Source organism: Aquila chrysaetos, chromosome 13 (genome assembly GCF_900496995.4).
Source record: "Aquila chrysaetos chrysaetos chromosome 13, bAquChr1.4, whole genome shotgun sequence".
NCBI lineage: Eukaryota > Metazoa > Chordata > Aves > Accipitriformes > Accipitridae > Aquila > Aquila chrysaetos.
In genome coordinates this window covers 31,036,533-31,052,839 of record NC_044016.1, presented here as the reverse complement: position 1 = coordinate 31,052,839, position 16,307 = coordinate 31,036,533, and the positions used below count along the sequence as shown (strand labels likewise).

The window sequence follows — 16,307 nt, the reverse complement described above, 5'->3', positions numbered from 1 at the left end:
GCTCCTGAACACCGAGTTGCCCTTTTTGTGGAGCATCCTGTGAAGGGCTCAGGATCCCTGGTGGCAATGGCCAGAACCCATTGCTGAGCGTGCAGCATGTGGGCTGTTTACTCCCACCTGCACCTCTTTTATCAGCACACTTCTCCATCTGCCGATTTATGACCCAGTCACGTAGCCCGTCACCCCTCGCAGCTGGCCCTTACCCTTGCTGACCTGCCTAACTTCATGTCGTTAGGAAGCTTTGTCACCTCACGGCTTGCCCTCTTGGTCAGGTTACCTACGGTTATGGTGAAGAGGGCAGGTCCCACAGCAGACCTCTGCAGAGCTTCAGCTACTTCCCCACTGCTGTATTTACTCCTCACTGGTTTCCTGTCTTGTACTGAGCCTTTTATCCATTCCAGCACCTTCCCTGGCTGCTTCTTTTCTGTAAGGCCCTTTGGAGTGGGATTTTGTCCAAAGCCTCTTAAAAACCTAGAACAGGAAACTGCATCTCCTCTATCAGTGCGCCTGTTGACCCCCGTCAGAGGACACCGGTGAGGCTGCAGGAGGAATCATCTAGCTTGCCCGGTAGGTAACGCCGAGCAGAGACCTGTGCTTTATGCCATGCTGAGGTGCCCGTTCCTCACTATTGCTCACTCTCTCTAGCACTTACCAGGCAGTTTCAGCGATGAGTTGGCAGCCAAGTGGCTAAACCCTTTCCTTCAAAAAGTGGAGGTGGAGTGTGTGCTCCTCTTCAGGAGCTCAGTGTGTAGAGCGGCCTTCCACCCCCTGTGCTTGAAGGAGCAGGGATCCCGTCTGCCCAAGAGGGTGCCCTGATCCACAGGCCCTCCAAGGCCAGGGGAACCCAGATATCAGCAAACCTGGTCTGCTCAGAATGGAAAACATCCTTATTTATTGGGAAAGCATGAACTGAGGAGGTTGCCCAGAGGAGAAAAAGTGAGGCTCTAGGCCTTGTTCCAGTTACTACTTCAAATACAGAATGGAAATATTTCTTGGAGATGACTCTTAAAATGAGAGATAGAAACTCTCAAATCATAGAATGATAGAATGATTTGGGTTGGAAGGGACCTTAAAGATCATCTAGTTCCAACCCCCCTGCCATGGGCAGGGGCACTTTCCACTAGACCAGGTTGCTCAAAGCCCCATCCAGCCTGGCCTTGAACACTGCCGGGGATGGGGCATCCACAGCTTCTCTGGGCAACCTGTCCCAGTGCCTCACCACCCTCACAGTGAAGAATTTCTTCCTTACATCTAATCTGAATCTACCCTCTTTCAGTTTAAAGCCATTACCCCTTGTCCTATCACTACATGCTCTTGTAAAAAGTCCCTCTCCAGCTTTCTTGGTAGCCCCCATTAGGTACTGGAAGGCAGCTATAAGTTCTCCCTGGAGCCTTCTCTTCTCCAGGCTGAACAACCTCAACTCTCTCAGCCTGTCCTCACAGGAGAGGTGCTCCAGACCCCTGATCATCTTTGTGGCCCTCCTCTGGACTCGCTCCAACACGTCCATGTCTTTCTTATGCTGATGACCCCAGAGCTGAACGCAGTACTGCAGGTGGGGTCTCACCAGAGCAGAGCAGAGGGACAGAATCCCCTCCCTCCACCTGCTGGTCACACTTCTTTTGATGCAGCCCAGGATGTGATTGGCTTTCTGGGCTGCGAGTGCACATTGCTGGCTCATACTCAGTTTTTCATCCACTAATACCCCCAAGTCCTTCTCCGCAGGGCTGCTCTCAATCCACTCATCGCCCAGTCTGTATTTGTGCTTGGGATTGCCCCGACCCATGTGCAGGACCTTGCACGTGGCCTTGTTGAACTTCATGATGTTGGCACGGGCCCACCATGCCTCAAGGCTGTCAAGGTCCCTCTGGATGACATCCCTTCCCTCCAGCATGTCGACCGCACCACACAGCTTGGTGTCCGCGGCACACTTGCTGAGGGTGTGCTCAATCCCACTGGCCGTGTTGTCGACAAAGATGTTAAACAGCGCTGGTCCCAATACTGACCCCTGAGGAATGCCACTCATCACTGCTCTCCACTTGGATATTGAGCCGTTGACTGCAACTCTTTGAGTGTGACCAGTTCCTTATCTGCCAAGTTGTCCATCTGTCAAATCCATGTTTCTCCAATTTAGAGACGAGGATGTTGTGCGGGACAGTGTCAAATGCTTTGCACAAATCCAGGTGGATGACGTCAGTTGCTCTTCCCTTATCCACCAATGCTGTAACCCTGTCATAGAAGGCCACAAAATTTGTCAGGCACGATTTGCCCTTAGTGAAGCCATGTTGGCTGTCACCAATCACCTCCTTATTTTCCATGTGCCTCAGCAGTTTCCAGGAGGATCTGCTTCACGATCTTGCTGGGCATGGAGTTGAGACTGACTGGCCTGTAGTTCCTCAGGTCTTCCTTTTTTCCCTTTTTAAAAATGGGGGTTATGTTTCCTCTTTTCCAGTCAGTGGGAACTTCCCTGGGCTGCCACAACTTCTCAGATATGATGGATGGTGGCTTATCCACTTCATCCGCCAGTTCCCTCAGGATCCACAGAGGCATCTCGTCAGGTCCCATGGACTTGTGCACCTTCAGCTTCCTTAGATGGTCTCAAGCCTGATCTTCTGCTACAGTGGGTGGTTCTTAATTCTCCCAGTCCCTGCCTTTGCCTTCTGTGACTTGGACGGTGTGGCTAGAGCACTTGCCAGTGAAGACTGAGGCAAAAAAGTCATTGAGTACCTCAGCCTTCTCCATATCCTGAGTAACCGGGTCTCCCGTTTCCTTCCAGAGAGGGCCCACATGTTCCCTAGTCTTCCTTTTATCACCGACGTACTTATAGAAGCTTTTCTTGTTGCCCTTGATGTCCCTGGCCAGATTTAATTGTATCAGGGCTTTAGCTTTCCTAACCTGACCTCTGGCTTCTCGGACAGTTCCTCTGTATTCCTCCCAGGCTACCTGTCCTTGCTTCCACCCTCTGTAGGCTTCCTTTTTGTGTTTGAGTTTGTCCATGAACTCCTCGTTCATCCATGCGGGCCTCCTGGCATTTTTGCCTGACTTCCTCTCTGTTGGGATTCATCGCTCCTGAGCTTGGAGGAGGTGATCCTTGAATATTAACCAGCTTTCTTGGACCCCTCTTCCCTCCAGGGCTGTATCCCATGGTACTCTACCAAGCAGACCCCTGAAGAGGCCAAAATCTGCTCTCCTGAAGTCCAGGGTAGTGAGCTTGCTGTGCACCCTCCTCACTGCCCTAAGGATCTTGAACTCTACCATCTGATGGTCACTGCAGCCAAGGCTGCCCTTGAGCTTCACATTCCCCACCAGCCCTTCCTTGTTGGTGAGAACAAGGTCCAGCATAGCACCTCTCCTCGTTGGCTCCTTTGTCACTTGGAGAAGGAAGTTGTCATCAGCGCATTCCAGGAACCTCCTGGATTGCTTATGCCCTGCTGTGTTGTCCCTCCAACAGGTATCGGGGTGGTTGAAGTCCCCCATGAGGACCAGGGCTTGTGAACATGAGGCTGCTCCTAACTGTCTATAGAGGGCCTCATCTGCTTGGTTGTCCTGGTCGGGTGGCCTGTAGCAGACCCCCATTATAATGTCACCTGTCCCTGCCCTCCCTTTAATACTGACCCATAAGCTCTTAGTCAGCTCCTCATCCATCCCCAGCTGGGAGCTCCATGCACTCAGCTGGTCATTGACATAGAGGGTGACACCCCCTCCTTGTCTCCCTGGCCTGTCCTTCCTAAAGAGCCTGTACCCTTCCATTCCAACACCCCAGTCACAGGAGCCATCCCACCACGTCTCCGTGATGCCAATAAGATCATAGCCCTGCAAGTGTGCACACGTCTCGAACTCCTCTTGTTTATTCCCCATGCTACGTGCGTTTGCATAGAGACATTTAAGTTGAGCCCCTGATGAAGCTGACTTACTGGCTGGAGTGGCTGGAATTCCTTTGTGCTGCTCTTCGGGTGCTTTCCTGCCGACCTGTGATCCCTCTCCAGGCTCTGGGCATCTATTGCTGGCACTGGCATCAAACTGGTAGGAGTGGGATGGACTGAGGTTCCCCTTCCCCGGCAACTTTAGTTTAAAGCCCTCTTCACCAGCTTGGCAAGCCTGTGAGCGAAGATGCTCTTCCCCTTCTCTGACTGATGGGCCCCATCAGCCCCCAGTAGACCAGGTTTCTCAAAGCGAGTCCCATGGAGTCACATGAAAAAACAATGTGTCTTTGAATCCTGACAGGGTGTAAGAAAGAGAGGCACAAACCTGCTTAGGAGTCATGGTGCTTAGGCGTGCCCAGGAACAGATTCTTTGGCATCTGAGGAGCTCTAGTGGGATTGGGAGGAGGATAGAGCTGGTGCAAGCAGCCTTGGCAAAGCTAAAGCTAATTTGGAGAAGGAGAGAGTGTCCCTTGATGCAGAAGTTAGGCTGAGCGTGCTCTCATTACTGATCTGTGCAGCAGAGATGTAGGCCTTTGGAAAGGTTGATACATGGAGATTACTGGCTTCTGAAATGAAATATTAACAATTCCTTAAAACCAGCTATCGGGATGACATGTGGAAGGAGAGATCATCATTGACAATGGCATGAGAAATCTGCACTAGCTACTAGGTGATCTGCCAGGCAACAGATGAGTCCCTAAGACCTCACTCTAACCTGAACAACAGTGAAGAAAATACCTGGGCAACAACGTATCTGAATAAATATCAACATTTCAGATTTAGACAACTTCAGTGGCAATTAGAGATCTAAATCACTTTGTGGATTTGGCATTTCATCTTCTCTTCACAGGATGATGCCTCAGCTGTTTCTTAACAGCTTAGCCCAAAAAGCCTGGACAGCTAAATAATGCATAGCTAGTGTGGTAGACAGGAATGACATAAAACCACTTTGAGGAGTTTGGGAGTCTGCTACTGAGGCAAATAGTATTGTGTGTCCAGAAAAACACCACCAGAAGTCATTGTGTGTGTTCTTGGGTCTGTTTGTAACTGGTAAGTAACTGTGTTGGAACTAACTGTCTCCCACTGATGTCTCTGTGTAGTAATTATTGGGTGAAGAGGAAGTCACACAGCATGCAAGGTTGTGAGAATATACCTTGGGTAGTGTCCAGCTCCGATCCCCCTGCACGTCACGGGTTCCTAGACTTCTAACCACACTGAGGGTCCTGCGCTATCTTACACGATTTGCCTCAGCTCCTTCTCCCCTATTTTTGATAAGCATATATTTTTTGCAAGCTTTACAAACTAGTTCTGTGCAATGCCCAGGCAGCTACAAAACATTTGAGAGGCTGGCAAAATGGAAATGCCTTGAGGATGGCTCATTTGTAATTGTCAGAGAGACCTATGAGGATTCTTTCCTTTTTCAGAATTTTTTCCAGAAGCCTGATTTAAAGAGCTGTTTAAGCATATGCTTGTGTTGAAGCATTTTCATAGCCTGGGGAAGCTGGCGGAGTTGTGCATTAACATTAGGCACATGTTTCAGTCCCTAATAGGCAGGACCTTAGTCTGTGAGAGTCACTTTCTCACTCTGAAGGGTTGGCAAGGGCACACAGCACTTTTGGAATACTTCTTTCACTCATTTGCTGACTAGCTGGCAACAGCTAAAGCAGTTCATTGGTGACAGCTAAATATGTTTGTGTAGCGGTGCCCAGCTCTGAGCCTACCAGTGCTGTCTGCGGTGGCTTTACTCTCTGTTTCTGACAGTAGCAGCGGGGAGGTGGGACTCATCTCACCCAGCTTCAGACACCTACACTAGAGACACCTACTTCTGCGCCTGTCGCCCCAGACTGTTGAGAGCTGGTGGAGAGAAACAAGCACTTGGAGAGGGTGATTCATCTGGCTTGTTTTAATCGTCTACTTTAGGAGGAGATAAATCGTGCTATGGAAATGTCTTTTTTCTGTCTACTAACTATGCAGAAAGTGTAAATGACTGTCTCAGATATACAAGTCTGCACAGCAGATGTCTCAAGCTGAGAAGATGAATGCCGCCCTTGGTTTTTATCAATATTACATTTTTAACATATACAGTGAGGTACACTGTGGTCCTATGGTAAGTCTTTAACTGGCTAGCTGTGCACAGGAGTCTTAAGCCTTAAAGCACTTTTGAAGTGGTCTGGACAGGCTATTTAAAGGTGTTACCTCTGCTGGGGTGGATTTTCTCTAACCCCGTGCAAGCATCTGTAGTCAGTAACGAAGGGCACATCATCTAAGGCATCTACCTTACGTGGGGTGTGTAGTGTCTTCCAGTGCCTGTTTTTCCTCCATGGCCTCAGCCGGGAGAGTGGAGTGAGGAGCTTAAGGTTTAGATGTCCCTACCACAAGTATCTGAAGTCAGCTGAGAGGTGTCTTACCCATAAGGGAGGAAACAGAAGGATGGCTGTTTTCTGCGGTTCACATCCTCGTGGGTATTGGCAGTACCATTGGAGGTGATTTCCTTCCATGGCTTCTGAATGCCACGGGAGAGAGGTTGGCTGAAAGAGAGGGAGGAAGAGCGGTTCCAGTTGGGATTTATGAAACAGGAAAATGAATGAACAAAAGGGAGAATGAAAAGCCAAATTTAGTAAAAGCAAGATAGGCATTTTTCCTCTGTCTCAGCATCTTGATTTACTCTTTTGGGGGATACAGTAGCATACAGAGCAGTCTGCTGCAAGGGGTAAAGGAAGAAACCCATTAGAAGTCTGGAGCAGGATGTCCAGAAATAAAATTCTTTAGTGTCCTGCCTCATCCATTCTGAAAAGCCATTTTGCCATCTTTAAATTCATGTGCATTCTGTTGCCAGCTGGCCCTTGAGCAATGTTAGAAAGACAGTGAGGAGCTTCTTATCCGTGTGTGGGTTTGATGTCACCCCATCTGTGCACCTGCAACTTGGGTGACAAAAACTGTCCCCATTGGGGCACAAGGACTGGGCAGGGAAAGGTACAGCTCTGGGTGTTATGCATGCCAGCTGGCAGGCAAGTCCCCGACGTGGTAAATGGGAGGATGGGACCACATGGGTGTTTATCATCTGTGGTATCCACCATTTCCAAAGACTGCTTGGGGCAGATTACGTCCCAGGTATCCTCCAGGACAGTGCAGTAAAAGGCTGTGCCCATTTGACATCTAGCCCTCCGGCAGCACAGGAAATCATGAGGGCATGATGCAATTTCACTGACGGATAGTTAAAAGAAGTTTCAGCCTGTAACTGCTAATCACTGGGTCAGTGATTTTTACCCCAAAATATGGGGCCCATCATCTTGAAACCAGTCATGCCTAGGATAAATTTTTCCTCCATCCAGCATGTAAATGCATCCAAAGAATGCGCACCCCTAGAAATGTAACCCTTGAGCTGCAAGGTCACTTTAGAAGTGATACATGCAGTATTGTCTTTTGCGGAAAGTGAATGTTTCTGTTGTTGTATTATTTAATGCAAAATTAAATGTACCTGGACAAGTCATTTTGCCTGTGGAGCAGAGAAAACATCAGTAAAGTTTAGCTTTATTCCATAGGGAGTAATTGCTATGGAATAGAGTTAAAAGGCAGTGATATTCATGCAAGCTGTCCAAATGAGCTGCTGACTCATGCGTACGTGCACAGTGCAATGGGGAGCAGGATGGGTGGCTTCAGCCCTTGGTGGGGAGAAGATCCTCACCAGTGTCTGTTGTGGGGTGTCCACCAAACACTGCATTATTTTATGTTGTCTGGTGCATCAGATGGTATAGTTGTGATCTTCCTCCTTCTCAGTGATGGCCAAGACTACTGGGCCAGAGGGCCAGACATGGTATCCTGCTGTCTCAGTGATCAGTTCTTATTTTAGAAAAAATAACACAGCTTCAATGTTGTGATTGAGAGTACCTACTCATCTTGAGATACCATATACCCTAGTGGTTTAAGGCATGTTCCCTAATGTTAAATATCTTCAGCAGGAAGGGTTTAAATCCCAGTTTCCTGCTTCCTTGGGGGAGTAACTGCAGAGAAGACGGGGACGGCAGGTATCCTGCTGGCTGTCTTCTAGAGGGAGGAACATTTTTGCCTACCTCTGCAAGTAGTTTCAAAAATGTAAACTGTGAGTGGAGGAAGGCTCTTCCCTGCATTGTCACGGTGGTACAAACCCCTCCTAAGCTCTCGCTCGGCACCCTGGCTGCCTGGATTCGTTTTTTCTGTGCCCAGCTCTCCCAGTGGTCCATGGGAAGGATGCTGGAGGTGGTTAGGGGCTGTGAAGTTTTTGGTGTTACAGTGACAACACCCAGTAGAAAAGCTTGAGAGGAAAGGAAAAATTCAGTAATCATTGTGAGACTTGTGTGGTGGACACCAAAGAGAGCGCTGGCAGCTGTCCATTGCGTGGTGAAGTTAAAAGAAATGAATGTACCGTTGTTCGGTAAACTGAACCCTGACTGGTCTGTGCAGCGAGTGAGGCAAGAAGCATTAGTTACAAGCAATGTATTAAAAAGCAAATGTATTGAAATGATTTTGAATGAGCTAAGGTTTCACAGGCAGCCTTTTTTTCAATTCTAGCTTCTTCAAACATTTAGCAGGTAGCTTGTAACCTTTCCATTACGTATTTAATACAAAGCCACATTAACTTTGGGTAATTCATTGGCCTGCTGGTGCATCTCCTGTTATGTGGGAAGCTGCCCACACAATCTTCTATAGAAAACTGAAATAAGTGGAGAGATCAGCAAAATCCCCATCTCTCTTAAAGCCGCTCAGAAAGACTAGAGGTTTATACCTTTGCTGCTGTACACTCCTTTTAGACTTCAAGATACCAAACCACAGTTTTTCCCGTTACAAAATACAGCTTTACTAGGCAAACTAGTGGTACTTTTAGCTTAGATCATGCATTTCTTATCTGTGAAGAAATAATTAAGTAGTTCTCTCCATTGGAATAAACCTTTTCTTTAATAATGTATTAGCTCATGTAAATACAAATTTAAGTTAATGTGAAATAAGGGGTTTTAAGAGATTTTCCATTCTAAATACTGATTCTCACCAGGATAAGGAAGGATTTTTTGGGGTGTGGATCTCTTTTAGTCTGCCTTGAACACATGTAAATGTTTGGCAAGAATACCTTGTCTCATTGCCCTGGCTGTACTTATATTTCTCTTTTCACCTTTCAATGCATGCAATGACCTCTGGACACTTTTGAAGTTGTAGGTTCTTGGCTGTCAACATGAATTACTATTACATCCTCCTTCCAGTGAATGGACTGACTAAACTGAAGTCAGCCTTTAAGAGAAATCACTGCTGAGTGTGCATGCGGGTGACCGATGGCTTTAGCAGATGTTAAATGGGGTGAATTTAAGAAAGGCAGGTGAAAGCCCTAAAGGCAGTGGCCTGCTGCTGAGGTCTGCCAGCACGTTTTGATCTCCGTGGGAACTGAACCACCTAACCTCACTGGGCTCATTCATTCACAAGCTAGATACAATATCTGCCGATAGTGGTATGACAGCAGGGCTATAACAATTCATGTTTAAGGATGTAAGGAGCAAGGTTTTTTAGGAGAGAAATTTCTAGTAGCATGCTGGGCTCAGTGATACCAGGGCAAAGTTCCAGTCCAGTCTCATTTGGTGCAGGACTTGAGCTAAAAAAAGTTAGTGTTGCCTAGTCTGAGATGCTCTTCAGGGCAGCGTGTGTGGGTTGGTCTGATTTTTGCCATCTGGCTACAGCCTCAAGAGAGCTGTTTTTTTAGGGATCACTGCAATGCCTGGTGATCCAAGTTCAGTATTAATTGTGCTATTTACATTGCAGTGATTTTGCTTAACTGCAAGATTAAATACATTGTCCCCCCTCTCCTTTTAAGAAACACCATATTCCATAAGCTGCCCAATTCCGCATTTTCCAAGACAATAACAATTCCAAGTGTTGTAATCCCCTTTGCTGCTTTATTAAACTCAATGTTGTATTTTTCATTCATTTACACGTCTTAACAGCATCAGTTTAAGTGGTGTGTTAAGCCTTTCTATGTACATCAGAGCAACATGTAATTTTCATTTCCATTTTATCCAGTGCCTTCTAAATCTAGAGGTGATAATTATTATTTGCATTGTAATTATGCCTCAGTTGAACCAGAGGCTTTGCAATGATCTAAAAACGAAGGACATTTTATGGCAAGATCTGGTGGGTTCTTTTGCTGGTGAAGCTCCATGTGACTTCAGAAGGGCCTAGGATTTGAAAACTAAAATGCAGGCTGGATTTCCTTAGTAAGCCTTGTGTTTTCTTCTCCCCAGGGGATGAGCGCTCCCGGGAGTCTCCAGCCCCAGCCGAAGCACAGATGCAAGCCGGGGCGGAAGGCGGTGGAAGGGTGAACCGCTGTTGCTGGAAATGCTCCGTGACGCAACTGAAGAAGATTTTCTGGGGTGTGGCCGTGGTCCTGGGTGTCTGCTCCTCTTGGTCGGGTTCAACCCAGCTAGCAAAACTGACCTTTAAGAAGTTCGATGCACCCTTCACTCTAACGTGGTTTGCAACAAACTGGAACTTTTTATTCTTTCCTTTGTATTATCTTGGACATGTTTTTAAGTCAGCTGAAAAGCAGTCTCCAAAGCAAAGATACAGGTATGGAAACTTTTTTTTTTTCTCCTGTGGCTCTTGCATGCTGCTCTATGTCCAGCGGACATTTTATTCAAATCAGTCAGTTAAATCAAACTTGCATTTGCTTTCCTCTCCAGGTTTGTTAAAGGATGTTCTGAATTTGTTGTGTGTCCTGTGCTAGGTGCTATGTTATTCTCAATACGATTTCACTCCAACAGTAAGAAATCCAGGTTTATTCCCAATACTACAAGTCATGTAATGAAAGTCTGCATTTTCTGCAATTACTTCTCAAGAGTTTTCTGTTCAAACCTCTGTGAACCTCATTTTTTAATTAATATCTTCTTCCTCTACCCACAGCTGACTTTCATGGCAATCTCTGAGTAAGCTAAATAAGCTTTTCTTTTCCAAACTCGAGACTAGTACAGTGCCTTGAATAGCCAAGTACAAAGTGTTGCAGTATTTTCCTGGCATTATGTCCCTGACTCCAAAGGCCAAGCTCTGATCCCAGTTAAACCCAAGCTGTTGTGTTTATCTCCGGGAGGAAGCGCAGTCGTAACCAAAGGCAGCACTTTGTCTTCAGCACACCTTGTCTTTACAGCAAGCCAAACCACAAAGCCTGAAGCGCTCATGGGAAGCCCGGTGTGCCTGTCCTCTGTGAAGGGCTGAGGATGCTCTGGCTGCTTGAAGGACTGCCTCTTGGTGAGCACTCCTTCAGCTCATCTCATTTTGGCCTGAGAGGTGTCTGGGACAGATGGGATGACTCAGCCATCAAGATGTCCCCTGTCAGAGAGCTTCCCCGATACATGGAAGGATGTGAACAACGTTTTCCCCTTCTGTTACACAGTGGGGCTCACAGCCTTTTAATGAAGTAGCTCAGAAAGTAAACAGTAAGAAGGACACATTTCTCAGCTTCCAGCTGTGCAGCAGCGAGGTGGAAACTTACTACAGGAAAAATCTAAGAAACCAGGGTACTCGGGAAATGCTGTACCTCAGATGACTAGGGTTAAGATTCTAAATGCTGAAATTTTGCTCCTTAGCTGTCATTACAGTTTCTTCATCTTCTAAATAATTTGGGGGCTGCAGATAAAGGAATTTCACTGTTCACTGCAGTCCTAGAGCAGTATCCAGAAGTTTTAAAGGCATTTTACTGAGATGCCATGTTTCCTATACTTCAGTGTTCAGTTTGTATTTGTTGTTTACTCCACAGCAAACATGGTTGCTTCAGAGATGAGAGAAGTATGGAGGTTAGAGAAAGCAACAGTTTAATCTAAAAACAATAACAAATGCTAGCCCAAAACAACTACCTTTTCATTTCTTTGGTTTTTAAGTATTTTTCTTTCCAGCTGCTCTCAGATAATGTATTAAATACTGCTGAATTCTGGGGTGAGCGGTTGTGGTTTGCCAGATCCCTGGGGTTAAAACCAGAGCATTATACTCTTTGTTGCTGCAGTTAATGGTTACGGTTGGTAGTTTTATGTCTTCCATTTAATTAAATGATGGCTGAGTTGAAGAGCAGGTGCAAGCCCTGCAGCCTGTTTGGGGTGCAGGGGGACATCATTACAGGTGAGCTTGCAGCAGGCTTAATAAAGAACGTGCATTTGTGTGTCTGACCAGCAGATTGAATAGGTTAATCTACAGAGTTTTTTCTTGGTGTCAGGGTAGACTTGGGCGTTTGGAGATATGGCTTTGGTTCCTAGCTTTGCTCCAGATTTGTTCCGTGGTTTTGAGCAAGTCACTACAGACCTCCGATTTCCTTGTACTCTCCATTCATTTGGATGAGACAGTCCTTTAGGGAGGAGGGAGGACTGTCCTTTACCATGTGTTTACATAGTGTCTGCTTTAGCATGTCCGCTATCTAAACTGAGACCTTTCGGTGGTGCTGCACTAAGAATTACTGTGAAAAGAATTACTGTTCACCCTCTTGCTCCATTACGGCTGAGATTCACATGCATGTACGTCAGAAAACCCAAATATTGTCTTCCAGCATCCCCTCTTAATTATTCCCTCCTTTTGCATATTATATATACATATGCATATATAGAGAGAAAGACATATACAGAGACTTTGCAGCTCTGTATGAGTCATTAACATCTTCAGGAAAGCTTGCACTCCAGGCATAGTTGGGACATGTTAGGGAGGCATTTCATGGACTTCTGGATAGTTAAAATAAGACAATTCTGACCTGGAACTAACAAGAAGCTTGCATAATCACTTTCTGCTTCTTTTATCCTTCACCTTCATCTATATTTTATATATTACCTGAGCTCCCTGGCAGGAATTTGCAACGAGATAAATGAAAAGGTGGTAGTGGGAGAAGGTGGAAATATGACATCTAAGTCACCTTAGCACTGAGGTAGTAAAGGAAGGGATTCTCAGATCTTGCCTACACAGTTTGCTAAAATCCACAGGCACCTCATGTTTTTTGGCAGCAAAGCTCCCCGAGGAGACCTGCGCAGCCGCCTGCTCCTCAGCAGGGCTGGGCAGCTCAGCCTCCCCTCCCCACAGCACAGGCAGTGCCTTCCACCGCCCCTTCCTCGGTGGGTGGCTTTGCAGAGCCTGAGCCAGCAGGCGTGCTTCGCGATACCTCGCTGTATGGTTAAAGAGCGTGTGAAGAACAGCAACCATTAGAAAAAGTACACAGAAGAGGGATCATAAAATGTAGTGACGGTGAATAGATGTATAGTCCCTCCTATGCAGATTATATGGTTTATTATGGGTTTAAATTCCTATTGTATTGTACCACTATGTACATATACTATGCTGTAAATGTATGAATTTGTATGTTTTGTGGTCTCACAGAAGAACATACCTGTCATGGACCCAAATCAGTTTAAATCTGCGCGGATTTTCTTTTCCCATTTTATAGCATATATAATTGTAATAAATTTGCCACCAAAATTTTATAGTAGCACATTAAATTTAAGGGCAGGTTTATTCAGTATCTTTATAAGATTTGGAGTATTAGGCCATAATGTAAAGTATTAAGGATTTCTGACTGACCCGTATTGCATGGTAAGGAACTTTCTATTTAAGCTGCAGTAGACTATCAATCAGTTGTGTCCACAGCACGGGGAGAGAGTCACTCTTCAGAGCAAACCAAAATTCATACATTCACATCCAAGCTGCTCTAGGCTCGCTCCCTGTGCAGCTCCATCAAATGCCAGAGTTGTGCCCAGGTGTAGACTGCTCAGGGAGAACTTGTCCCACATTTGCCACGCGCCCTTGGCACAGGACTGTGTCTGTGGGGAGTGACGCAGAGAGCTCTGGCAGACCACAGAAGAGCATGCCAGGGTCAGCGCCTCTGTCTTAGTTCTTGTGCAAGTGCTCACTAGCTTAAAATAAAATTACAGTAACTAAATTATCATTCATTTCAACCATTGTCCAGTCCAGAAATAACACATGTAATGATTTATGCGCCTAATGGATCATTTAAGAGTACTTCATTTTGGCTTCATACTTTTTGCTTCCAAACTGCTTTATAAAATGACACATTTAATCTGATGAGCTACCCTCCGTCATACCTACATTATTAATTTATGAGGTAACATAAATTAAAAGCACTAGAGCTTAAAGCTCCCTGGCTACATGAAAGATTAAATTAAAATCTCTGTAAGATATTGCTTAGCTTCGTGTATCCCTAGGCAGGACAAAACACACCTTTTATAAAGATGCATTCTGTGTGTGTCAACTGGGGGGATAACAGAGAGTTGTGTTCACATTTTAGGGGGAGAATAGCTCAGAAAGCTTGTTCATTTTGATGGTACTGTCTTATCTAATGATTTTTTTGAGAAGGAAAGGGCAGGACTTTCCAGAATGGTTTGCGTAATTATTTATTTACTTGCTTATCATTTAGATCTTGATTTTTATTTCATAAAGCATTAGGGCTAAAGAAAACACCAGAAGCTAAAACTAAATCTCTTCTACAACCTTGAATGCACCTGATGTGTTGGCTGAACAAGAGTCATTGCACATACCTGCACTGATCTGCAACCACATTTGAACATGTTTTAACGTGTTCTGTTTCATTGAATCAGAGATTTGTCTCTATACTGCCCCCAAATTAGCTGCCGCTAATCTTTCAGTATTTAAAGATTTTTCTTTGAAAAGAAAGAAAAAAGTTGCAGGTAACACTGAAGTATAGTTATTTCTTTGAAACCGAACCAAAATACTGGGGCCAACAATGGTAGAGGACTAACGGAGTAGATCTCACTTACTCTGATTCACCAACATATTAGCTTCACAAGAGTCACTTTTAATTTGTATGCATATAGGCTCAGAATCGAGACTTAGCTCTTCAGCGGCCAGAAATTGTCAGTGCCATAGCTTCACATGATGTCCAGGAGAATGCGGGCCGGTTTCTAAATGTGTTTCACATGTATTTCTGCTAGCATGGAGGAGATGAGGCACTAGCCTGGCATCCCCAGTAGTTCCAGGAGCTGAGTCCATTAGTTTGATCCTGACTCATATGAAAATGCAACTCGCTGCACCATGGGCCCTGCCCTCCTCTTCTGCAGCAGGCAGAGAACCCAGCCGAGAACCCGGCCGTGCAGCACTGGTAACAACTGCCTGGCCATGACGAAACTTTTAAGGGGTAAAAAGGTCAGAGCCTGATTTGGTGTGACTGGATGCTTTTTTACTATTGATTTTCAGCATTTTGTATTCATGAGTCTCTCTTTCCCAGCAGCTTTAAAATGTTGCAGTGTGGTTGACTTTTGGCATCCTACTGATTTATATTACTACTTAGGTGGGAGCTTCACCACCAGAGCAGACAGCATTAACAGAGTCATAAATAAGCTATGAAGGCATCAAGACATGATGAATGCAAGTGTTTTTAGCAAATGTCACCCAATGAAGCATGTTTTCTTTCAAAAAACTTCAGTTTATAAACTCTATTTGTCTAATTCAGTACATTAGCCTTAAAATAATACCTATTTACGTTGTGTTCCTCAAAATAAAATCACTTTACAATTCAAGTTCCCATTAGCTTGTTGGAAAAAAAAAACAACAACCAAAGAACAAAAAGAACCCTTGAAATTAAAAGGTATAGCATCTGATTCTTAGGCGAGTTAGACGGATACAAGCCAGAAGTAACTCCAAATTAAATCAGTTTGATCTCTATAGCAGTCTGTCAGGTCTTACCTTTGTGCTTCGTATCGAAGTGATTAATTAAAAGAAGATGTGGATATTGTGCAAGAGGTTTGTCATACTCGTGGTCATCTATATCTCTCCTGCAGAGGTCTGAACTGTTGTTGGCGATATATTATTGATGGGCCACTGTATCACTTCTCAGACTGTTTTCACTGAATCTGCGCTTTTCTTCCAGGGGTTCTAGCTGAAGACAAGGCCAAATTGTACTATTAGCAAGTAGCAGTGTTAATGAATGAAGCCTTCTGCTGGAACAGCGTGGTGTTTGTGGTAGGGGCAGTGCTGGTGGATATCTGTCCGATGTTCAACCTGCTGTGCATACAGCATCGAGTTTGGTCATGGACCATTCATTTGGGCTTAACTCAGCTGAAGGCCAAGCCACAGAGCTCAGTGATGCTGTTGTTAACTTCTGTTTTTCAAAGCTAAGTAATTACCTCTTCCTGATGAATTCTGTAGTAGCTGCTGTCTCTTTCCTTTTGAAAAGGCAAGTGTGTCCCCGTGGGACGTGGGATAGGGGTGCGTCACCCCACGGGAGTTCTGGAGGTGGATCCTCGCTGCTGCCTTGACATAATACAGCTATGCTGCATTATTGCTAGATGATCGTGTAAGTCTTCATTTCAGCTGCTTCAATGGGGAGACTTGTTTTCTTAGGTGATTAAAGATGAATGTCCTGGTTTCTTG

At 45.4% G+C, this 16,307-nt stretch overlaps 1 protein-coding gene across 2 annotated transcripts in view; it reads left to right on the top strand.

The window, feature by feature from the left end:
- SLC35F3 (solute carrier family 35 member F3) overlaps nt 1–16,307 on the top strand; it is a 189,022-nt gene that overhangs the window by 126,258 nt on the left and 46,457 nt on the right. For both annotated transcript variants that reach the window (XM_030035801.2, XM_030035800.1), the window contains one exon: nt 10,181–10,505. In XM_030035801.2, coding sequence (XP_029891661.1) covers nt 10,181–10,505 — 325 coding nt within the window. The remainder of the gene's footprint in view (nt 1–10,180; nt 10,506–16,307) is intronic.